Raw genomic sequence first — 24,948 nt, forward strand, 5'->3', positions numbered from 1 at the left:
TAAAAATCTGACTGTAATTTTGGAATAAAGCTCCAGTTGTTAGGTTTGTAAAAAAAAAAAAAAAAAAAAAAAAAACTGTAATAATAATGAAATTAATTAGAATAGAACAATAATAGAACTAGAACCATATTTTCATGGGCGGATGGCTATCTTGAAATTGTGAAAAATAGCAAAACAAAAGTGATCTTGTGATGCACCTTGAACTTCTGACTTTCAAGATAGAAAGAAAATGAGGAATGCATGTGTGAGATTAAGATTGAACAGTCAGAGTTCACAGGCACTATTTTAGAGGTGCAGGGAATGACAGCATGATGTGCCATTGACGTTCAGTTTTGAAAACATTAATGTGGAGCACATTCTGTCTGTGGACTTGCTTACTATTAAAGTAAATGGGAGCTGTTCATATACATGGGAAAGGAATATAAAATCAATCCTAGATTCGTATTCAATGTTATGCGTCTGTCAAATGTATGTTAACTTGTTTATGTCGAAGATTGAAGTTTTCATCATTTATTCATGGCTGAAAAAAATACTTATGTAAAAGGATGTAGTCAGAGGCTAATTTGTTCAATTCTTCAAAAATGTGAGGTGAAATTTTAAATCTCACAGGATTTACTGCCTTCATTTACTTAAGAAACAAGTTAGGCAATGTAAGTATACTTTATCAAGTCGTATGGCAAGCATAGCCCTACATTTTAACATTTGCAATATGAAGGCAAAAAGATGGAGAGAAATATATTGGTCAGAGTCAAATGACGAAGTATGACTTTCCACTTTGCTATTGCTATCAACTCACATTTCTGATTTGTTTAAGTAGCCATATGTCTCTCTCCATTTTCTTTACTCTGATTTTTATCCTATAACTGAGACTAACCTGAGTCTGTTGTCATTAAAAATGGTAGTTGGCTTTTGCCAATGTGTTTGCTAAGAGGGGAGAAAGGAGGTTTGAATGGCGACAAGACTTGAAAATGAAAAAGAATTTGAGAAACCAAGACAGGGAAGGTTTGATTTGTTTTAGTTAAGTCATATTATGTAATCTTTCTGTGACTACTGTATTCAATCAATAATGTATGTCCTGTTTGACCAAAATGATGTAGTAGATTGTTCCTTTGGCATCACCGCCTTCACTCAGATACTGCCCTTAAATGTGACTGCATTTATTTTATTCCATACATGTATCAAAGATACTGCACATTCCATCATGAGACCTTCTCAGATTTTAATTAAAAAACAAAAACTCTTTCCAGTTGTACCAGAATTTTGCACTCCAAAAAAAAATATATAGGAAATACGAGATACAAGATGAAGTTATGCAGCAAAAATGTGTAGTGATCACTAACCATGTTTTAGATGAAGCAATCCATTGTTTTTAGTCTCCAGAAAATGCTGATTTTTATTTCACACCCTGTAGATAAGTCTATTTGCCAAATTCTACTTTTAACTCTGCCTTCCTTTGGGCAAAACCTTTATATGAATTGCTCTTTTCTGTCCATCCTAAATATTAAAAGTAAAACAAAAATGTTCCTTCACAGGAAATTTTTTTTATCAAAGTAGGCTCTAAATTCTAGAAGCTTAGCATATGTTTTAATAAACAGCTTGACATTAATTGGAAATGTGTGGATAATTTAAAAAAAAAAAGTTGTGAAGAACACTTTTGTTTGTTTTACAATTTGAGGTCTCTTGTAGACTTAAATTACACACTTACTTTACAGAATAACTTACCTTGTCTATATAACTACAGAACAAGCAATTTACAAATATATTTTACAGAACTTCACAATTTTGTGAAAGTGAGAATCAACTGCATAAATTTATGTAATCACTTGTCCTGCAAAAAATCCTAGTCCTCAGGCTTGCATTCTAATCAAAATACACCATTTCTTGTGCTGGAATTTACTGGTTAGTCAAGTAAACAGTGTGAAATCTGACACAGAAGTTGATATATCAGCCTGGGAGGAGAGAATCAGTCCATTTCATTTCCATTCCTTCGTGTTCTGTAATTATGTACCTGATATACAGTAATTCTAATCATAAACCTCGTCATCTCTAGACATAGCACAGAATTATATTTTTGTGAAGTTGGATAGTATGTTTCATTATACATGGTAGTAATTAGCAACTACTCTCTATTTAGTGGCAAATGATATATAACTGTTTGTTACATCTAAACATGTTCATATTGCTATCATACCATCAGTTATTTACTGAAATACTTGAAATCCTTTTCATTTTCTACTCCATGCTTTCTCTGTGGTTTTGCTTCCATATCTCTTTTCCTTTGGTGACCATTCCTTTTATTTATAATTTGCTGATCACAGTACCAATGTCTCCTGTTAAAGAAGATTTTTCAGGCATGTCACACTATTTACATTAGAGAATGTATTCATTGTGGTTACAGTATTTCAGTTTAAGGGGGGAAATGGCAGTAGGGGGAAATGGAAATGAGAGTGAATCCCTTAAAAGAAAACAGAAGTTATCTGAGTTTAATTTCTGTCTAGCTATTGAATAGGCAAAAATAACCTGTATAGTTATGCATTTGAGACAGACTTGCACAAGCAACTGAAGTGAGAGATCTGAGCCCTGGCCTTTTACAAGGGTTACATTTGAGTGACAGGGTAACATGTAGGCACAATTAATTGAGATTATCAATAAGATCTGTTTCATTATATTTCTTTCAGACTTACCAATTTGAAAATCATACTAGATTGACTTGCAGTAAGACATAGTCATTACTTGCTGTGAAAGGTTTAGGAACTGGCACCGGAAGTGGCAACAGAACACTCATTTAAAAAAATCGTGTGCTGTCTGTCATGCAAGGGAAGAAAAGAACTTAGAGCATTTCAGCAAGCAGAACTATCTGAAAAGCTCCATGAGCTGGGCCACTCTTATATTCCTCTGAGTCTTTGCCAAAGTGTGTGTTTTGTGGTGTGGTGTTGGTCAGCAACTTTTTTTGGTGTATTTGTCAGCCAAGCATCCCACCATTTTCTTAATTTCAGGCCTCCCCTCCCTTGGCATACACCTCCATGGAAAGACTAGTTAGTAAGCTCTTTCACGCTTCATTTTTGCCAGTCTTGTTACAATATTTTCCAGTTAAGAATAATATATTCTTAACAGAACAGCATGAATTCATGCTTTCTTACTTTTATTTTTTCAGTCATGAAAATTCAGTTGAATCCAATGTGTGCACTTTATTAACTTCACAGAGAAATTGGAACTGACCAACAGTTACGAATAGCACATTTGTCTAGGACATGGAAGAACTAGTTTGGAAAAAAACATAACAAACAAAAACCAAAACAGCAGGTTATTTATTTATGTAATGAATTGTACCAGAAATATATCAAAGCAGTCTTGTGAAATAGAAAACAGACTTGAAGTAAAAAGGACCACTTGTGAATCCAAGGTAGGGTTAATGCATAGTAGGGATAGGTAGGGATAATGCATGGTAACTCCTTTGTTGCCATATTTTCCAAGTTCTGTTCTTCCTGTCCTCCTTCTGGATCCTGAAGGCTTCCCCTTGTGCTCACATGGGATACCTGAAGAAGTAGGATTACTGCTTCCATCAGAATATGCCAATGCTGTCCGGGGAGGAAGAGAGGAACATGAATGAGAGAGCTTAGAGAAAAATAAGAAATGTTGCCTAAATGAATGCTTGCTATGTTGCTATGGTGTAAGAGTAAACTATCATGTGTAAGTGTATGTGTATGGTGTAAGAGTAAACTTATCATGCTTGGTTATATTAATGATTTACTTTGCAGCTACCACTGAACCAGCCCAGAAGAATATTAAACCTACTTTACCTCATACCCTGTAAATGCCAGAGGCATTTCTGGGTGAATTACTCTTTTTCTGTAATTTAACTTTTAAGGTCTAAAGTTTCTGCTTCATGTACCACTTTATTAAAAAAAATAATAAAATAAAATAAAGTCTTCTGTTGCTTCATATCAACCCTACACCATTTTGTGCAAAATAGAGGAGAGCCTGGTTTCTTTTATCCCAATTCTTTGTTCATCTTGCTCAGCTCACTTAGTTGCCAAGAGTCATGCTTCATAGGAGTATAAACCAGCTAACCTCTTAAAACAAACAAACAAACAAACAAAAACAAACAAACAATGCGTAATGAGGACTAAATATCTGCATTTGACTTTTTTTTTCTCATGGTTACATTTCAACAGAAAAAAATGTTAGCTTTTGAAGTACTTCTGGGGAATTTGGTTTCCGTTGGGGAAGTTGTTTCTGTTATCTTTCTAGGTCTCTCATGGGTGAATTTTCTCTCACAAGTTTCATAGAGATAAATTGCTTGAATTTCTCTGTACTACTAAATCCCTCTTCCAGTGTTGACAGTAACAGCACTGTTGACTTAGTAGAAGCTGAATTGGGTCCTGATAAGGCAGCATGTGTGGAGATTGCAGCTTTTGTGGCACTGAAACACGCTATTCTCCAAAGCAGAAATTAGTAGAATGTGTGTAACTTTAGTAGCAACTATCCAGCTATTTGCAAGCTGGAAAACAGCATGTTTTCTTCAGGAAATGAAATAATAAACTTAGAAATACACTTGAGTAGTTCTTGCTTGAAGCATACTTAGTCGATCATTGAAATATGGAGAGCAAAGTGAAAAAGGGATATATCTCTTCTTTTACTCCATTTCAAAATAAAAGTGTTCTTTCAGGAAACTATAATGACTAAAACTTTATAAAGACTTAAACTTTTTAAGGCACTTAAATGACTATAATGATGCTGGACACCAATGTTAAAGATCTTCTCTAAACACCAATTTATGCTAAATCCTGTGTAATTCGTTCTGTGGAAGGAAGTAGTGGTCTTATCCCATTCAAGGCTTGAGAATGTACCATCCTGTGTTCCATATCAATAAGCTATTTTATTTTATAATCTGAGATTTCCAGTTGTGTCCCCTTCATGATTGAGTAAATGCTATGGGACCTCTGACAAGAAGGAAAAAAAAGTGATACTGGTTTACATACCATAGGAATTAAATATTATGTGAAACAGGAGGCATATAATTATGCACTAGTGTATTAAAATATGGTTAGCAATTCAGTTTAGGTACAACAAATTGCTGTTTAATTTGCTGCTCATGATTTACTCAGAAGATGTAGAAAAAAGAATAAAAATCAAAAGCTTATTTTATTGTTATTACTGGCTAAATGGAAGAGCTAGGGTATTACAGGTGAATCTGTATTCTTTTCCTGATAATTTTTGCATTAGCAGGATTAAAAAATCCAGAATAGCAGGGGAAATATTTATAAATACACTATGTAATGAAATAACTCTATTACGCTTAAAAAGTATGTACAAAACTTGAGAGACTGTAGCAGAAGTACTGTTTGAACTTACGATCCTAGCTTTGTTCTTTTTGACTAACATTTTCCTTTTGCTTGTGTAAAATTGCAGCAGAATAAATTCAATACATACGGACTTCACATGTGCAAATAAAAATTAATCATGATGAAGCTGAGCTACTGCAGAAATTATTCCAATCAGATAGCATAAAATAGTGGTGAGGAAGACAGTGGGCTTTGAGCAGTAGATAAAGAAATGCTCAGAGGGATTCAAAATTAAATAAAGCTTCTTCTTTTCTAGCTCAGGCTGAGAGAAAGCATGGACCTAAGGAATTTAAATCAACGCCTAAACCCGAATTGCAGACTCAAAACATACTGGGTAACTAATTTTGCTGCTTTTTACCTTCTTGGTACAGTAAATGGTTCTTTTTTTTTTCCCTTCTAGCAGAATTTTTCTACTACACCCTCTTTCTATTGAGCTACTCCAAAGGAAGTCCTAATTAAAATTTTTTGATTCCCTTTGTGTTTCTAGTAACTCAAAGAGGAAAAGTAAACCAAAATGCATCTAGCTCTGTCTGAGATGTGGCTGTTATGTGTATGATTATTGCTAGCAGATTTGACTGGTTGATTCAATGTTATTTTTCAAATGATTTCTGTTTATGTGATCTAAATAACCAACAAACAAAATTTCCATCAGTAAAATAACCTCAATGATAACAACTGAAATAATGACCTCAATGATTTTCCTCTGATGACAGGTTCATTTAGGTAGCATCAACAGTAATGCAAAAGGAAAATTTTACTTTGCATGTGACATGATGTATTTGTATTTGTCCTGGAGGACAAAAAAAAAAAAAAAAAAGCTTTACAGATTTTTTAATATTATTTTTGTTATTTTCAGAGTTTTCTTGTAATGAAAGATCTTAACTTCTAAGAAGTATTGTAATTAGTTTTGTGATTTGCAACAGCATTTACTTTCTTCTTGCGTTCATAATTCTAAGTTCTCCAACGTTGATTTTGTTGTCTATATTTTAATCCCCAAACTATGCAAAATTATGAACATAAACTGACAGTTATTTATATATTTTTTTTATTTTCTAAAGCACAAATGTATAAATACAGGATGATGATTCAGAAAGGAGAGAAGTATGAACTTTTTCTAGCACAAAAATACAAATGTTCCTTGTGAAGAGGACTGCTGATGCTTCTCAATAAACGTTTTTACATATTCCTATTGATTCACGCTAATGTCATACTCTCTTTTGTCTCTTACAGTTGCCAGGTTTCCAGAATTTACTGAAGCTAAAACATCAATCTAATTTTCATGTTAACATTTAATCATTTTTTAAGCATAATTAATCTTGCTTGGTTTTGTTTTTTTTTGTGCTTTTTAAGATGAAGATATGAAATGTAATCCAGATGCATCACTGTTTAATTTCAGATTAGGTGATAATAGTTCTTGATGGATTTTCATTATTAACTTCCTTTAATTGATGATTCTTTTGTGAATTTGTATTGTGATTGGAGGAAAAAGTGTGATTTTGTGCAGATTCCGTACACCTTTTTAAGTGACAAAGTTGCATGTGTTTGTTGTTTTTTTCTAGGTTGGAACAGCCTTTTTGTTGTTTAACATCATTGGTTTCAGGAGTGCTTTATAAGACAAAATATAGTTCCATACTGTGTCTTGCAGCATTCTTTATTACATATAGCCTTGATTATTTCTTTTATCATAGCTTCTAATGAAATACATCCGCTTCCTTCTGGATCCAGAATCTTTGATGCTCCAAAAAGTCCGTTGACACAACTTGGTAATAACTTTGTTTGTAAATTCAAGTAAACTTCCATGGAAAATTAACTGAATTACCTGATATTTGTTGCTGTTTAGCTGATAGGTTTTAACACTTGAACTGCAATAATATCATTCAGTAAATGTAAATTATGGCAGCAATTAGATTTTTCTTCACAAAATTTGCAAGTTTCTTTTTTCATTCTCAGTCTAGTTTTGTTTTATTGTAGTGACAGGTTGTAGTACTATATAGTACTACAAGAAGATAAACAACAAAAATTAATTGATACAGTCACCTAGTCAGTTGGAGAAGTTATTACAGCTAAACCAAAGTAAATCAGAGCTATAGGCATGTCAAGGAGAGTTTGGGCAGGGCAGACCTGCCAGGCCTTGGTCCTGAACTCAGTACAAAGTTTATGACCTGCTACCAGCTACACAGTTACACCCATGCCATTACAGATTGTGGCTTTCTTTTCACTAGATAACTGGAGTGACCTTATGTCAGTATGGATTTTTATTTCGTTAAGCCTTAGACAAGAAGTTATAGTGTAGTGCTGATTTATTTAGACAACATACTTTTACTTAACGCACTCTGCCAAATTTTAAAATCATTTCCAGGACTAGCCCTTGCTTCTTGAAGTGCATATTTGAACCAAGCAGAATATGTGAATGATCTTCACAATTTGTTACAATTTTTGACAGCTCTTTTCCAGATGTATTTGTGGGAATGGGGATACATATTGGTTTTCACTGTAGTGAAATAATTTTGGTTAAAAGCTGATAGAGGTAGCATTGGATAGAAAGTCATTCAGTGTTTTAAGAACATGTTTGATAGAAATGTAGTTTAAGATCTGAAAATTATAAGGGAAGGGAAGTATTTTTGCTTTCTGCTGGGGAATAATGATCTAATTTTATGCTTGTGACAGTGGTAAAGGTAAAGTAATAACAACTGAGGCAATGTAAGTGTTTTAGATATTTATTTTGGTCTTGTTCTAACATCTTCCATTTCTGCCAAATAGTTCCATGTAGCAAAAACTAGGATTTAATTACGTGAGGCTGGACCTTGCCATTGGGTCAGCTGGAGCATCTGTGCTTTCAGTGAAGTCAGTGCTGAACTCAGATACTGTGTGAGAGTGACTGGGTGGGTCATATATGGGAGATTTACTGCACTGTGACATCACTCTGCATGTTGTGATCACCTCGGGTTATAAAATCAGTGAAGAAAGCAAAATTTATTTCCTGATGTTTAAGTGTATGTGACCTGTAATCTGCCCTAGTTCCCCAGAAGGCTTTTTTCTTTATTTTTCTATCTAGACTGTACCAGAGGGAGACATCTCCCTTATTTTATAAATTAAATATACTGACCACACAGAAAGAATTCAAAACTTTCTGAAAAGATAGCTTTGTTAACATGGCCTTACTGTTCTGATGCCTTTGGGAGAGCTCTCATAGTTCATACGTAAATGGATCAAAGGAAGCTTTTGTTGACAAAAGCTGTGAATCATATGGCTTTTGTTTGTATTATTTTCATCTCTATAGAAATCAGTATGGTAACCTGGGATCATATTTATTAGTATGATGTGCTGGATTTAAGGCAAATGGGAAAGCAGATCCAATATATGAAACACAAGTGTTCACTTTTTGGATTATATTCATATTGCCTGCATTAAAAATGAGCCCTGCACCTTGTATGAATATTTTTTCTCAATCTCAGAGAAGATTAGTTTTAAAATTCTAGTGTAATTGCTGTTCAAAAAAAATAGTTTTGATAAAGAGCAGTTAAAAATAGAGATGGAAATTTTCTCTTTCAAATATATTATAACCCAAACAGGCATTAATGAGTGTCAATTTGTTTACTGGAAGGAATGGTACTCACTGGCCTGTACACAAGGTTGAATTTTAATAGGATCTATTTCTTAGAAGCAGAACACTATTATAAAGCCCACACATAGTGGAAACGTACTCATCTTGGCCTTTAGGTAAGAAAACCTAATTCAATCTTGATGGCTTGTGTGCTTTTATGAAAACAAGCACACTTCAGCTTACCCATGCTTCTAAGTGAAATAACTTTAAGGGCTTTGTAGTAGTATTCATTACAGCATAACAAATAAAAGATGCTGTTCGCTCACTTTCATGATTATTTCACTGACTTCGTCTTACCTACTCCTTTTATCTTTTTCCATTACACCTTCCTTTAAAATAGCTATACACTATGTAATAGTAACCAGTTGATACACACTTGAAAGTGTTGTATCAAATGCGTTTGGGTTGTAGCTGCTGGGCAGTGAAGAAAAACCTCTTGAGTAATACAGATTCAGCCTGATTTGATGCATGCCATAGTTTGAATAGAGTAAAAATGTATAGAAAGAAGGAAGATTAAAACCAAACAAAAACTTGATAGTTACAGTTAAGATTAAATTTCATACCACTTGCAGGGAGAGTGTCTGCCTGGGTATCTCACTTTTTTTTCATGTTTGCTCTTAGCTACTCAGAGTCCAACCTTGAAATCTGTATCTCTACCTTCAGCAGACACCAGAGAGATGGAGATAGGTAATCAGTGGATTATTTCCATAATTTTTCCATTATCTTGGCATCACTTAGATCTGCAAATGGTAATTTTAAGATCTGCTTTAGAATCTTGGCTACCAACACTCACACAGAGCTGCTTATTCAACATTTTTGTCTGTGTTATCATTTGAAAAACATATTTATTACTGGCTTAAAAAACTGACCGCTTAAAGATAATGTCATATCTTACTGTGTTCTCACTTACTGTAAAGCTCTTATCCTAGAGAATTTAATAAGATTAAATTTTCTTGCTGATAAACATTCTTTTGGGCATGTGGAACTCAAATTACAAGGCCAGAGGACTGTACTGTGAGTCATCATCCCTCGTTGTTATGACACAGTTGTCTCGCACCTCACTTCCAGGCCGTGTGCCATCTTGCTTAGCTTCGCATTACCATCATCTGGAATTTCACAGCCTTCACAAAGCTATCTTATGCTAACCCATTAAGTCACAGGTCTCAGCATTTTAAGCTCAGATTCTTTTTTCAGCTTTTGATGAAACACAGCCTATTTCTTCAAGATTCAAAACATCTGGTACCACAGAAGTGCAACCAACCAAGTCTGGTAATGATTTCTCATAAGATTAATCCTCTTGACAGTTAGGAATTTTCAAAAGAGACATAGTGTCTCTCATTAAAGAGTTTGTACAGTTTGACGTCATGAAGAGTAACTGCAGATATGGAAATGCTATATGAAATTACAGGTTTCTAAGTGATGTTTTTTATGAAATACTGAACTAGTGGTTTGCTAGGTGTTTTATTATTTATTTTCATGTTTGGCTACAATGTGTAACTTTAAGATTTAAAACGGTATCAGACGTATGGTAAATGCTAAATTTAAATAGCTCTGTCCACACCAGAGTTTTGTAGGTAGAGTATCCTGACTTGCTGAAGTGCTCAGTCCTAAGAGATGAATGGAAACTGCAGATAGTCCAACACAGTTTGAAAATATCGGACTTCTTTTAGCCTTCTTATGTAAATATAGACATGGTTACTTTTAAACAACCAGATCTCAAAACTGGTACTATGAAGACAACGCTTTTGAAGATTTAAACACTAGCTACTTGATCTTTAGAAAATGTCTCTGATGACTTTACTCTTATTTTACAGATGAGGAAACTTGCATGTAAGAGCTGGTTATTTATGCGGGGCCACTGACAGTTACCCAAAAGAAAAAAAAAAAGTACACAGAGCCAGTTGGATAGATTTCACTTCATTAGCATGCCAATAGTGAAATGCCAGATGCATATGTTTTTGGAGGAAATCCATATTTGAAGGAAATCCATTACTAAAGGGAAGATCAATTGGAAGCGTCAACCACTCATGTCTGACAAAAGACAGTTCATTTGTTTCATTTGGTACCATTCCTGCTTTGTCATCCTTTATTTCTCTAGTTTCAGCACCAGGATATCCTCCTTTTTGATCCTTGGAATCCTAGGGAAAAATTCCATACTGTTCCAGTCTGCTGATTTCTTTTCATAATTTGTTCCCTTTCTTCTTTGAGCTGCCTTTCTCCTTTTTAATGCAAAACTTCTTGCGTGATTCTGCTTACGTTTTGGTCATCAGTTGCATTATGCATCTGTGCATAGTATTCTAAATAAATACAATTGTTTTGAACTCATAATTAATTGGTTATGCTACATTTGAGAGTCTTACCTTTCTGGAGGACATCATGTGTTAAATACTGGCTAGAGATTTCTTCAGCTCAAAAAAAAAAAAAAAAAAATGCTGTTGTAGATGGTTCTTTTAATTTTAAAACAATATGGCATGATTTTTGTTTTTGTTTTCCAGCTTCATATGGCTTTCTTCATGTTACTTCTACTCCTCAAACTTTTACAGCTTCAGAAATGCCAGACACTGGTAAATTACAGTAATATTATTTCAGAAGCATAACTTTTTTTTGGGGGGGGGGGGAGGGGGGGCGGGTGCTGAAAAGCTTACTATTCCCATATTTATGATTTCAGACAGTTATTCCATACTGCCTGCATTGGATGTTGCCCTATGTGTTAATTTTTCAAATCCTGTAACAGTGCCATAATTCCTGGGATCGGGCACACCACAGATGAAAAGCAAGACTGCAACTAGCTTACAGATACACAATACTGCCTTAGTAAGGCAGTATTGATCTGACAGGTTTATCAAGAAAAGATCTAACTTTTGCAAGGCTGCAAAAGTCAAATAAGACTGATATAGTCAAGTAAGATATACTTTTTCAGTGATAAGATTTTCTTTCTCACTTTCTGTCTGTCTGTCTTTCAATATACATGTTCGGTATACAGTTTGCTGTGATTTTTCATGCATATTGGCTTAAAATGAGAAAATAAACACATCTCAGTCCAGACCTTTCTAACAAAGCTTTACTGTGGGCTACAGCTGTGGGGATAGCTTATTATTTCTCCTAGAGCTTTTGGTAATGTGAGGATGCTTAATATTTGTAGGTGTTGCTTGAACATGACCGCATATGTTCATGAGAAGTGAGGGCGATGAGGAAAGGATAGGAGCAGATGGAAGGGAAAGGAAGCAGTTCATTGTTGAAAAATTAGAGCAGTAAAGCTGTAGTTTATCGAGTTATCTGCTGTATAACCTACTGGCTCATGGCATCTGAAAAGTTTTCAGGAGTTCCGTTTAGTTGCACCATACTATAAAGCATCCTACTCCCAGATAATGTTTTTTAATCAAATTAGTTCATTTTGTTGTATGGGATACCTGGGCCCAATTTGGATTGAACAAAAATTTGCCGAAATTGAGAAACTTCCTTGACCTAAGTTACTTAATGAAGTGGTACAGACAGACTTTCATCTCCTGAAAAAACAATTGTTTTCTTAGATTTTATGAAGTATTCTTACCGTAATGGAAAGATGTGGAAAAGTTGATGATGGAAAGTTGTGCATCTGTTTTTTCAGATGCTCTTTAAGTCAAACCTACATGTAACTATGTATATGTTGGTTTTCAGTCCCTTCGTAAACATTTTTACAGATGGGAAAGTAAGATAATGTCTTCAGCCAAGTAGGTAGAGAGGGTACTTAAAATACTCAGAAAAAACAAAGAACACTTTGTTATAAAAATAAATCCATATTGACTTCTACAGAGCAGTGGAAGGTAAATTTTCTCTCCCTTCCCCAAATCTTCCTCCTTAATTTATTTACGTGAAGCTGTTTCTCAGGTGTATTTACATTTTCTTCTGCAGCTGGATATACTGCTGATTTGGAGATAACCATGCCTGTAGTTACCACAGAACTTCATTTGTTAGAAACAGCATTGGGTAAAATTGATAAGTTGACTTTCTTTAGTTTTAATGATTTACTTTCCACTTCTATCCTTACAGCTGTTTTTGGAACTTTTCCCTTGCTTTAGTTGTCACCATCCCAGTAATTCATACCATTTATTGCTGCAATTAATTCGACTCTCATTTGCACTTGTCATTCATCGTGATAGATGGGGGATTGAGGGGCCTTGGAATGGGCTGTCTTTGGTTGGTTTTGGTTTTCTCATTATTGAGATTCCCAGCTGTGGAGCTGCCTTTCCAAGTTTTCTTCCTGTGCTAAGAGCACTTAACTGTGGAAGGTAATGAGGGGCTTAACATATACTTGTGCAGTATTTCTGTGAAAAGGTTGTTTTGACTGGCTTTATGTTAGCTGGCCCACTGTCTGCTTTCTAAATCAAAAGGTGTTTTCTTACTACCTCCAAATCTTAATACATGTTTTAAGATTCTTAACCAGCAATAAGAATTCTCACTAATATGAATAGTTAAGTCTCATTGCTTCCATTTTGACATGCACACCAACCAACAGTTCATGAGACATAGTCATTCCCAGCTGGCTTGCAGGCAAATTTCCTTCTTCTTCCATATTAACAATGCAACTTCTGTCTGCTGAGTCATGTGCTACCTGTAGTAGCCCTGAGGTAAGTAAGTCTTCTAACAGAATATTATGTTTTCAGATTTAGGTGAAACGAAGCCTCTTTCTTCAAGATCCGTAACATCTGGCATGCCAGAAATGCCACCAGTCTCAGCTGGTAATGATATCTCTCTTCATTGTAGTTCTCCTGACATCTAGACAGTCTTTCAAAAGGCACAGTGATACTTTGTTAAATGGAAAGTTTATTCTGACTTGCACTGTTGTAGTTGGGGAGTACACACTCTGCTGTGTAACTGGTGGGGAGACAAGGAGGCAGAGGGAGAGAGAGAAAAACCTGTTGTATCTGCTGCAATTTTAGAGAAGTTTGGAGTGGAAAGGTAAAGTGATACAAAAGTAAATTTTCTTATGTTTGTAAACAAGTAGCAAGATTGTCCTGTGCTGTTTTGTCTTACATTGTTCTGTAAAGGATTGTATATCCAGGCCTGTTACTTGGAATAGCTCAGTTTCTGTGATTCTATGTATGTTATCACAAGATAATGCCATAAAATGTCACATCTTGCTCTGAATTTAGAATTCTGGGGTGTTGTTTGGACTGCTGTAGCAAGACTGTAGGTATCTCAAGGTCATTTCAATGTCTGTAGCAGACCATTGGTTTCTTTGTTTTTGTTTTGGCCTTTTTTCAGTTAGTGGTAATACCAATTGTGTCAGTGACGTGATCAGTCCCTTTTATAAATGATAACAAGGAAATACTTCATTGTTAAGCTTCTCCATTCCTCTACATAAATTTTCTGCTCAAGAGGCCTAGTTCACTAAAATGTTAACTGCTTGTGTTCTACATTAATGCAGCCAGGCTGCCTTGCTTTAAGGATGGAATAATACTGTAACGAGAGCAGGTATTTATGTAAAATAGCTGAATGTAACGTGTACTTCATGCATTTCCAACTCCATGCTGGTACTGCTTTGAAAAACACTGTTCCTCTGTAGAATCTGAAGGCAGTTTTCTGGTTTGATCTTAGCTACTCAGAGACCAAAGGTGAAACCTCCTCCTCCTTACATTGCAATCCAAGGAACAGTGGAGGGTAAATACAGTTTTTTTTGTTTTTCTTTTCCCCTTCCATCACCTGATGTCATTTGCACCTGCTTTGAGCAATATCTGGGTTTGTTAATGTACGATGGCTTGCGAAAACACTTGTCATGCTAGTTCCATGATTCTGATGGCTGAACCGCCGCTTTTGCTGTCACCTGGGAATCATTTTTTTGCAGGGCCATTTGGCAGAAAGAATCTATCACACTTTGGCTTGTCTGTGCATCTGTCTCTACACGTGTTTTTTCTTCAGAAACTTCTTTCTAGAATGAAACGTTCCAATATGGCAGAAAGATAACTCTACTACTACTGGTGTTGCTGTTGATGTGGTGTAGGTGTTCCAGAGCTTCCTTACAGCCCTTTTTCCTCTTTTGTTTCAGAGACTTGAGCATTTAAGTTCTAGCTGGATGAGTAGGTGTGTTGCTCATTGGCTTAGGGACTAACCTAAGGGAAGACTTGGGGTTTCCAGATGTCATGGGGAGTGGTGCGGCCTTAGGTAGCCTGTTCTGGCAGGACTGTGTAGGTATCTCAAGATCATTTCCATGTCTGACCGTAGCAACCCAGAGATGGGCTCCGGAATCCACCTCGTCTGCTTCACCGGAACCCACGAGGACTGTGATGGGTAAATAGCCAGCGATTCCCTTCCTACTTTGGGTACTCAGGCAGTGCTATTCCCTGCAGAGGTGAGCCTGTTCTGGTGTTGGCTGTCCTGAAAAGTAGGTGCATGATGCAGCTGGTCCCTAATGGCTCTTGAATAAGAGCTCCACCGTTAAGCTTTTGGATTCCTTTTGGAGGCTCGTCTGCGGTACGGGCCTCCTCCACTTCAAGGCTTCCTCTGTTACCTGGGGCTAGCTCTGCCGTTTGAAGGACAGGAGGATTGTTCCAGGGGAGGGGATGCTGTGACGTGGAGGCCTGCCTTGAGCAAGGCTCCGTCTCCCTGTTTGTCAGTGCATCTTAATATCGCCTGTGTGATGACAGCCAGCGCGAGGACCTGAAGGTGGTTTTTGTTTTTGATCTTAGCTACCCGGCGACTAAGGCTGAAATCCACCTCTCCTTCCCCCCTGGCGACCCAGCAAACAGTGACGGGTAACTAGCAAAACCCCTTCTTTTTCCATTTTCTCCTTTCCCTCTCTCCCATTCACGCCATCTGTCTCAGACCACCCGTCATCATTGTCATCTGCCACAGAGAGCACAGAGATTTGTGGGTGCAGCTTGGCTTGCAGAAGCACCTGCTGCATGTGTTACACAGCTGTGTTGCTTGATGCTGTGCTTTTTCCATTGTTTGTGAGTTATGTCTGTGGGGACCAACTGTGTGACAGTTTGCCTAGAGGACAATGTATTACTGCATCTTGCTTTCAGCTGCTGTTTCTCTACTGCTTCCGTCACGGGAGCTGTCTTTCTTTCTCAGGCACATTCAAATGAGACAGTGCACACCGGTTGGGCAAATGAAAATCCAGATTTGGTTAAAGCGTTGGCTGTGGCACTCGGTGACAATGTGGGAGAAGCTCATGGCAGCAGCTTCTTTTGTATTGGCAGGTGTGCAAGGCCAGGCATGTGGCCTGGCAGTATTTTTGACCCTTGAGGTCATTAAGCATTGCGTGAGCAAACTGTGAAGCCTACAAACTTGAAGTCAAGTGCAAATTAAAAGTATATGAAGAGTATAAAGCATCTTGCAATGTGTTGTTATGGTGCTTGTTTCAGGAGGAACCCTGTTGTCTTGTCTGCTGTGTTGCGTCATCTTTCATCATGCCTTTTTCCAGTGAAGTTATGTTTTTTGTATTGCGTTAGGTACTTCGTGATATTTCACGTAAATTTTCTTGTTTTCATAAATGTCTTGTTCTTACAGTGGAGAAACCAAATATACTTGTAAACAAATTCTATAAATTTACCTGTGATAAAGATATTTCTTTTTCTGCCTAGTGGTCTCCAGATCACTTTCTATATATTTTCTATTAAAAAAAAAATATTTCATCATCATCATCTAAAGTTACTTTCTTTTTGCTTCCCTTTGCACAGTTCTCTTCAGCCTTTTTGGTCCTACATTCGTACTTACCTTGTGGTATTTCTTCTGTTGTACTTGTGATATTCCTTTTCATTTTTTACATTGTTTACGTGTGTTTTTACATAATTTTGCACATTCTCCTTGTTATTTTTTAAAAGCCTGCTTATTTTGCAGACTATATTTTTACATTTTCTCCGTTTCTTTTTATTGCGACATTATACTCCCAGAAGATGCTGTGCAGTAATGGTTCTTGTATCATTTAAATAATGTGGCACACTTTTTTTTCCAGCTTCAAATAACCTTCTTCATGTTACTTCCACTTCCCAAATACCTACATCTGCAAAAATGTCACAGACAGAGACTGGTAAATGATGTTTGTTTTATTTCCAATCTATGATCTTTCTTGATATTGAAATAGTAGTATTCTGATGTTTGTTATTTCTCCTAGCTTTTTAATAGTGCATGCAGTGGTGTTTTATTTCTTCATTGATGCTTCATGTTATGCTTAATACTTGCCAGTATCCAGCAGATTTGGCTTCAAGTTAAGTGACGTATGTCTACCTCACTATGTATGACATACATCATAATGATGTATTCCTACATCATAGTGATGTATTCCTACATCAGTATGTTCAAGTAAGTGAAGTATGGTCTAGCGTTTTCAGGATAATAACTGAGGGGTTGGAGAGGAGGGTGGGACGGAATTTAGCAGGTGAGACAAAAATGTCCAGCTTGATGAATTTCAGGTTTTCAAGATGATGATTATCCTTCGGGAGGAAGTGTTTTGTCTTTAGCTAGTAGGCATTTCTTAAAAAAATCTTGTAGCTGAATGTTTGTTTCCTATTGCAACTTTTTAAAGTAGTCTCTAGAAACGGTAATATTCAAAAGACTGCCATAGTACAGATTTTTGGCATTAAAAATATCTTTTACAGTTGTTTTTTCTAACCATTAATTTTTTCTCCCTGTCTTTATAGAAAATGTATTTTTTTAGGCAGAATATGTGCATTTATATTTGAGCATGGGATTTTACCCAGAGTCTGGTCATAAAAGAAGGTAGAGAGCTTCCATAATGTTCTCAGCTGTGTTTCAGTTAATGCTAGGACAATTTAAGCAAGGGGTATTTTGTTGCATTGTTATATCAACCATTCTCTTTTGGGGGACCAACTTTAAAGTTAAATATCTCAATTCTGCGATACATTGTGCTCAGAAAGCAAAGCAAGCATATGCAAAACTGGCTTCTGAATGAAAAATTAGTTGGAGCTACTGTGGTTTACAAAGGGCTCTCTTTGTATTTCCTTTTCTCTTGTGTTTCTCATTGCCATACCAGTATGATACTATCCTGGGTTTATGTGCTTTTCCTTCAGCTGCAATTAAAATTAAATTGGAAATATCTTTGTTTATGATTTCCGAAGAAACTAAGTCATCAGCAACAGTTATGGGTAGCAATCACATTCATTTGGTCTGTTTAGAGTCATATTTTTCTTGTTGTATTTTGTTTTTTAATGCTTCTGTAGCTCTTTTCTCCATCATAGTCTTTTTCTGGTACTGACCTACTGACTGATGGCTATCAGAGCATATTATTGTCTCTTGCTGTTCCTTTTTTATTTAGTTAGTTTTTTGTTTGTTTTCCTGGAGCTGCTACTCCTACTTCAAAATGGAGAAATCAAATTCTTAGTTCATAGGAATCCTATCTAATAGAGAGTAATTAAACAGATTTCACTGTTGTCATAAAATAGTAATTTCTCAGCTGACTTGCAAGCCATCTCTCGTTTTGCTTCCATTTGGACTGATACTGCCTGGATGGCTTGTTTTCGTTTACCAGATTCCTCCTAATATTCTGTTGCCTTTGGGGTTGTTAAAACATTTTAGGCCCAGATTTTCATTTCAGCTTTCGATGAAACGCGGGCTTTTTCTTGACACTCAAGATTCAGCACATCTAAAATGCTTAGCATTCCATAAATGTCATGTGGCATATCTAGTAATTGGTTATTTTGAAATGCATTCGATTGTCTTAGAAGTTGTGGGTTGATTAGTGTACTAGATTTAATACGGGATACTTCAAGAATTGCAGAGAAAAAAAAATTGACTTCCTAAAAGCACCATTCATGAAGGTTTCAGGACTGCATTTAGTATAATGCTGTAGTATGATGTTTTCATCTCTTCATGATGTGTTTATAAGAGTATGCTTCAATATTTTAAGGGCAATGAGCATTAACCTTACTAAATGGACTTAAGTGTTATACAATGCTTGTGTGTCAAAGATACACATCGTATGGCCTGATTGAAATACCCTTATTTACAGGTTTGTTGAACACACACAAATTACCTGGAAACTGTTGGTGCTCAACATTTACTAAATAAATAAACACAATAGTAAGAGTCTCAGGAAGGATTTGGTCTTTAATATTAAGTGCCCAGATTCAAAAAGGCTGGTAGTATAAACTGTAAAATACCTTGAGAAATTAGTAAGCTCAAGTGCTGATGATTTTTTATTTTAATAGTTCTTAAACTTAATGCATCAGCAGCTTTTTGCATTTGTTGCTATATTAGTTAAGTGCAGCTTAGTAACATAGCTACAGAAAAAGTGAATTTATTAGCAATGTATTTGTGAAAGACAGTGTGATCTAAAATCCTAACATGAGGAAATGGTGTATTTCTCTCTTACAGTAACTGTTCAAGCACCCTTCAAACTTGTTATATCTGACAACAGTAAAGTGGAATTGAGTGAATCATTAACATTTTTTGTCATCTGGGGTTTAGCTTATTACATCATACATACAGTACTCATGTTTTCCCTAGTCTTTTGTTAAACTTTAGTCTATGTTCCTTCAGTTTCTCATCACCAATACATTTGGAAATGTCTGAGCTTTCCTCTGTTATAAAACTCATACTGAACACAAACGTGATGCAGCTGTGTTGTTGCTCCATGGGTGGTACTGACAGTTATCCTGCCTCCGCATAAGTGCAGTGTTTTTGTTTCCTTTTCAAGTTGAGAACTGTATGCTTTCCAAGGTCATTTCAGTCACATCATATCTTCATTAGATGGAAAACTTTCAGCAGCTAGTCAGGTGTGGCGTTATTGCTCTCTGTGGCGTGTGCTGTCAGAACTACCACAGCATTTTCCATTGATGTAGAGAATCAGACAACTTGGATTTCTTATTACTTGTCCTTTGACTTTAATAGGTCATGAATGTTCCTAGTATCAAAAGCACCTACTTTTCAGTTTTTCATATACCACTGCCCACAGAAGTAGTCAGAGCACGTTTCTTTCACTGGCTGCATATTTTTTCCAACAGAAACGGTGACCTTAGTGATTGGGTAGAAAGTGATTTTTTGCATCTGTGTTTTCATTAAAATATAGTCACAAAAACTTAGATGTTTTTAAGCCATTCTACACCAATTTTTACACCAACTATACCATTTTTGGTATTTATATTAAATGAACTTTGTGGCAGCTGGGGGAAATTAAGGTCCCTGGGCTGAATATGAATCTAGCATCAACAGGAAGTATGATCCAACCTTTGATAACTCATCTTCTCGAAACAGCCTGCCTTGATGTCTTAAACTTCTCTCATTTGGCGTTAGCTATCCAGAAACCAACACTAGAGTTCATTCTTTTGTCCTTCATAGCAACCACAAGGACAGTACTGGCTAGTACTGGGAGTTTTAGGTTGGATGTTAGGAAGTACTTCTTTACCGAAAGGGTTATTAAGCATTGGAACGGGCTGCCCAGGGAGGTGGTGGAGTCACCATCCCTGGAGGTCTTTAAAAGACGTTTAGATGTAGAGCTTAGCGATATGGTTTAGTGGAGTACTTAGTGTTAGGTCGGAGGTTGGACTCGATGATCTTGAGGTCTCTTCCAACCTAGAAATCTGTGTCTGTGTCTGTGTGTCTGTGTCTAAATAGAATAGATTCAGTAATTATTTACATCATTTTGGCATTTCTTTTCAACAGGCAGAGACTTACTTAAGCATATTGGCTGCCAAGTGTTTGCAGCAGGCTTTTTCTTAAAACTTTTATATCAGCTGCTTCTGTGTAACTTGTCATACAGTTACTACAAATACATATATATTTGCCAATAATTTGTTTAGTTTTGTTAAGCTACTGTTCTGATTCCAAAGATTTTAGAGATAAGAAAAAAAGAATTGGTCTGTAGGATGAGATTTTGAATTGTGATCCTGCTTTAGGTTGATACCACATGGTTTTTTTAGGCAGTGAACCATTCCCACAAGATTTTTAAAAATGCAGACTAGCTGGATTTAATGAGCATCCCACGTTGTGTCTGCTTTGGTGTGCAGACAAAATAAAGCTTTTTGTAACGAACCATTAATTTACTCTGCCTCTTTGTCTAAAGAACATTTACAGGCTTTTCACCATGCCAGTTGTATAGGATTTCCAATTTGTGTGCATGAAGTGATGTTTTTAAGTGTAATTAAGCCCTGATTCATCACTTTATGCCTAATTTCAAATGTGAAGGCATGCTGTATGAAAATAACATTGGGCATTTGCAATTCCTTATTTAAAAGGCTTATCCTAACTAAACATGGGGGGAAAGGGGTTTCCTGTCAGGTGTTGCTATTGGAAAGAATTTTAAAATCAGCTGGTCTTGTATTAAATGCTTCAAAATTAGATGTTATGTGTCAAATATATATATATGTATATTTTTATATATAATATATAAATATATATATAACAAATATATATATACACACAGAGAGAACAGAGTAAGCTATCACAAATATCACTTTGAAATGTATATACAAGAAAGTTAAAATAAATATAGACTTTTGGCTCCCCTAATAAAGGGCAAAGATCACCTCATTTAAAAACTAACCTCACTCATTATTTCAAGATTGTTTTCGTATTTGATCTTAGTTACACAGGAGCCAGGCCTGAAATTCACATCTTTTTACTCCATGGAAACCAGAGAGAACGTGATGGATAAATAGCATGTAATTCCATTACCATTTCCCATCCCTTGCCATCACATGGACAATGCTAAAATTCATTCAAACACATTGCTTTGAAGACTACTTGATAAAAGGCACTTTTTTTTTTAATTTTTATTTCCTCCCATCTCAGCCATTTCTGTGTAATCAACTTTATTTCAAAGAATAGGTACTTAAAAAATCAGTAAGAAGAATTCTACCTAGCACGAGATATCAGAGTTGACCTTACTTCACCTCATGCCAGCTTCAGTGTTCATGTAGCACCTCATTTCACAGTCATCTCTAAAGCTGCTGCTATCTTGCTTGATCACATCAGTCTTGTCTTGAACTGCTCAACAGCTGCTGTTCAAATACTGTGGCTCTGAGGTCCATTCTCATTTTAACTCGAGATTTTATTTCAGCTTTTGATGAAAAGCAGCCTGTTTCTTCAAGACCTGAAACATCTGGCATCCAAGAAATGCTGTCAGCTGTACCTGGTAATAGTTGAAAATGTGGTTTTAAATAAAAATTATGACAGATTTTATCATACTTTTGGCATGTTATTAGTTAATATGAATTAGAGTAACTACAGAACTGTAGGAATTAATTTGTTTTCTCAAATACCAGGCTAACTTAGGAAATTTTTATGATACTCCAAAATAATAAGCACTCTTTTCTGTCCTTGGTCTACATTCCTAATACACTAAGAAGTCTGTATTGCAGTGCTTGATGTTAATAAGCTTTAGCATGTCTTATTACATATAGTAGTGGTCTCTTTTTCATTTACAATACTGCAGGTGGGTTATAGTGCAAGTTAACATAAGTTACATTTAAATCCATGATCAAAATAGTTCTAATGGTTGAAGGGGTTGAGTAAGTCCCATAGAAATAAGAGGATCAATAGCAAACTGTCAATAATTTGGCCAATTTAGCATCATGTGTGTTGTTTGTGTTGGCTAGACTAATGGAAACCATCTTTTTTTTTTTTTTACCAAATCAACCAGAAATAGCCAATTAACTTACTCATCCATGTTTAATCTGTGTGCAGGAACTACATCAGTTTTGTTCGTGTTCCATAGACAGTAACTTGTGAATCCTTAGGCTTTAGCAAAGTACTTATCTAATTGAAAGGCCACTTTTCTTTTTTCTTTTTCCCCATGGCAGTTCTTCCCCCTGTTGACTGAGTCCCACTGTATTTAGCTTGTAGAAAATTGTTCATGATCCTTTGCTGTCCTGATATTCTGTGGAAATAATGCTTATGCAGTTGCTCTTCCTACCTGTTCATATTTATCCCTTTCACTTAATTAAATTAAAACAGTTTGATCAATTAGATGAATTTGCGAAGACAGTTTAAAAGCTTAGTGTTAACATTAGCAATATGAGTCAATATACAAATACCTATATTGACCTAATACAGATTTTTAAGCCTTAAAATGGAGCATGCACGTTTAGTAAGTTTTGGCCGATGTGACTAGTTCCCTTATTCCAGCATTTTTGGTTCAGGAAAAATAGTATTAAATCTGCAACACATTGGCAGTGCAACATGAAATTAAGCAACAGCCTGATGCTTTAGAGATGATGATATTCAGCTGCAAATATAAATGTAAAATAAGTAAAGGTAACCTAAATCGTTTTGTGGGATTATCCAATTCGCATGGAGATGAATGAATATGGAAGGTTCAATATAGCAGGGAATAGATCCTTCAGTCCCTTCATTCAAATATCTTCAAAGCAGTTATCTAAGTTAGACATTTTGCTTTGCTGCCAGTAAGCAAGACAGGATAGGTCCAAAGCTAATAGGAGTTGAAACATGATTATGCATTGCTTGAGTACAACTTCTTAAACAACTACATAGCACTGTAATTAAAGAAAATATTTGTAACAAATTGCTCCACTTCTATATGGTGTTATCAAACACCCTTGAAACCTGTTATTGCCAGACTCCAATAAAATTTAACTTGTTAGATTATTTGCACAATATACAATAATTAATCTAAAGCGTATATAGTTTTCCTCTTCTTCCTTGCCAATGTTTATTCTTGTGTGCAGAGATTACATTAAAACTTATCAACGTGTTGCAGAACAACTGTGAACAAATGCAGTTATATCAATGCTCAAGGTTCTACTTGTTTTACTGTGTCTGTATGAGGATATATTTTGTTTCCTTTCAATAATGACAATTCCATCCAAAGACCATTTCATGTTGTTGCCAGAACTCCCTTGCAGTAAGGAGTGGACTAAATGTGCATTTGATAGGAAACTTTTAGCAGCTGTCCAGTTGCTTGTAATTGCAAACTAATGGTAAAGCTTGCACACTCCAACTAAACATTCTTAAAGTCAAGACATGGAGATGACTTAAGTTTTATGCATTTATTTGGCAGAGATAGTGATCAGTATTTATCACTAACACGTCTTTCATACTGAGCAATAACTGTCTGATCAAATGCCTTAACAGAATGGTTCAGCAGTGTTTTCTACATATTGGCATAATAGCGCATCCAAGTTCAGCTCTTTTATTCTGTATGCTTTGCCTGTAAAGAAAGTTATACTGTGCTCTTTCCAAACCAGATGGTGGATAGGTGCCCAATACTTATAATGTCTGGGAGAATGGATAGAATCATGTCTGATCTAGTCTGACGTTAATCATTTTAATGAAACATGGACATTTCCATGCAAAGATGAGTCCCAGATTTCAAGGAGAGTTGAAAATGTGATTAAGCATGATAATAACAACTGATTAACAGATTTTATGCATATGTTTGGTTTGAGATGAGAACAGTTAGCATATACAGTTGTATGTATTTGAAGGACTGCCTTGAAGTAACCTGCCTGAGGAATTCTGGTTTGATTTGGTTTTGTGTGTGTGTGTGTTCGAGAGAGAAAAGACTGAATAGAAGAGTCTTTCAATTAAAGGAAGATGAGGATTTCTAGCCACACAATGAGGACTACACTAAAATACTTGCTTATATGTTATTTCCCCTGGAGAGGGTCTTTTAGCTGTGATCAGTGATCTTCATGATGTCGCTTAAAAAAACAACTGCTTAGTTAGTTGATCGATTACTTATTAGTGGGTTTTTTTGTTTGGTTGGTTGGTTGGTTTTTTTTCAGCAAATGTTTGCTTGCCAAGGTTCTTTAAGCCTGTTTGGAGTTTTATTACGTTTTCTAGGTGTTTTGTTTTAGGCTGGAGGAATCTCTTGGAGTTCTTTCAGAACAAGAATTCCATGTTTGAAATTTTCCCTTTGTTAGTCCATCAAATCTGTGCTCTTCCAGTTTTCCTGTAACATATTCTTACCAGTGTGTTTGGCAGTTCCAAAATTTTTATTCCATTTTCCAAAGTATCTACTGTTTGACCTGTCTTCTGCTTATGTTAATAATTAGCTTTGCGCTTTTATCAACTTTCCCTTCTCTTCTTTTTCTTTTTCTT

General features: G+C 35.8%; 1 protein-coding gene across 1 annotated transcript in view; it reads left to right on the top strand.

The window, feature by feature from the left end:
- The window catches only part of ABI3BP (ABI family member 3 binding protein), a 134,392-nt gene that overhangs the window by 41,575 nt on the left and 67,869 nt on the right, over window positions 1–24,948 (top strand). Inside the window, exons 11-21 of the mRNA XM_050710963.1 lie at window positions 5,602–5,679; window positions 7,034–7,108; window positions 9,571–9,636; window positions 10,144–10,218; window positions 11,445–11,513; window positions 12,841–12,915; window positions 14,527–14,589; window positions 15,151–15,216; window positions 15,615–15,680; window positions 16,886–16,960; window positions 21,947–22,021. Coding sequence (XP_050566920.1) covers window positions 5,602–5,679; window positions 7,034–7,108; window positions 9,571–9,636; window positions 10,144–10,218; window positions 11,445–11,513; window positions 12,841–12,915; window positions 14,527–14,589; window positions 15,151–15,216; window positions 15,615–15,680; window positions 16,886–16,960; window positions 21,947–22,021 — 783 coding nt within the window. The remainder of the gene's footprint in view (window positions 1–5,601; window positions 5,680–7,033; window positions 7,109–9,570; window positions 9,637–10,143; window positions 10,219–11,444; window positions 11,514–12,840; window positions 12,916–14,526; window positions 14,590–15,150; window positions 15,217–15,614; window positions 15,681–16,885; window positions 16,961–21,946; window positions 22,022–24,948) is intronic.

This window comes from Cygnus atratus, chromosome 1 (genome assembly GCF_013377495.2).
Source record: "Cygnus atratus isolate AKBS03 ecotype Queensland, Australia chromosome 1, CAtr_DNAZoo_HiC_assembly, whole genome shotgun sequence".
NCBI classification, from domain to species: Eukaryota; Metazoa; Chordata; class Aves; order Anseriformes; family Anatidae; genus Cygnus; species Cygnus atratus.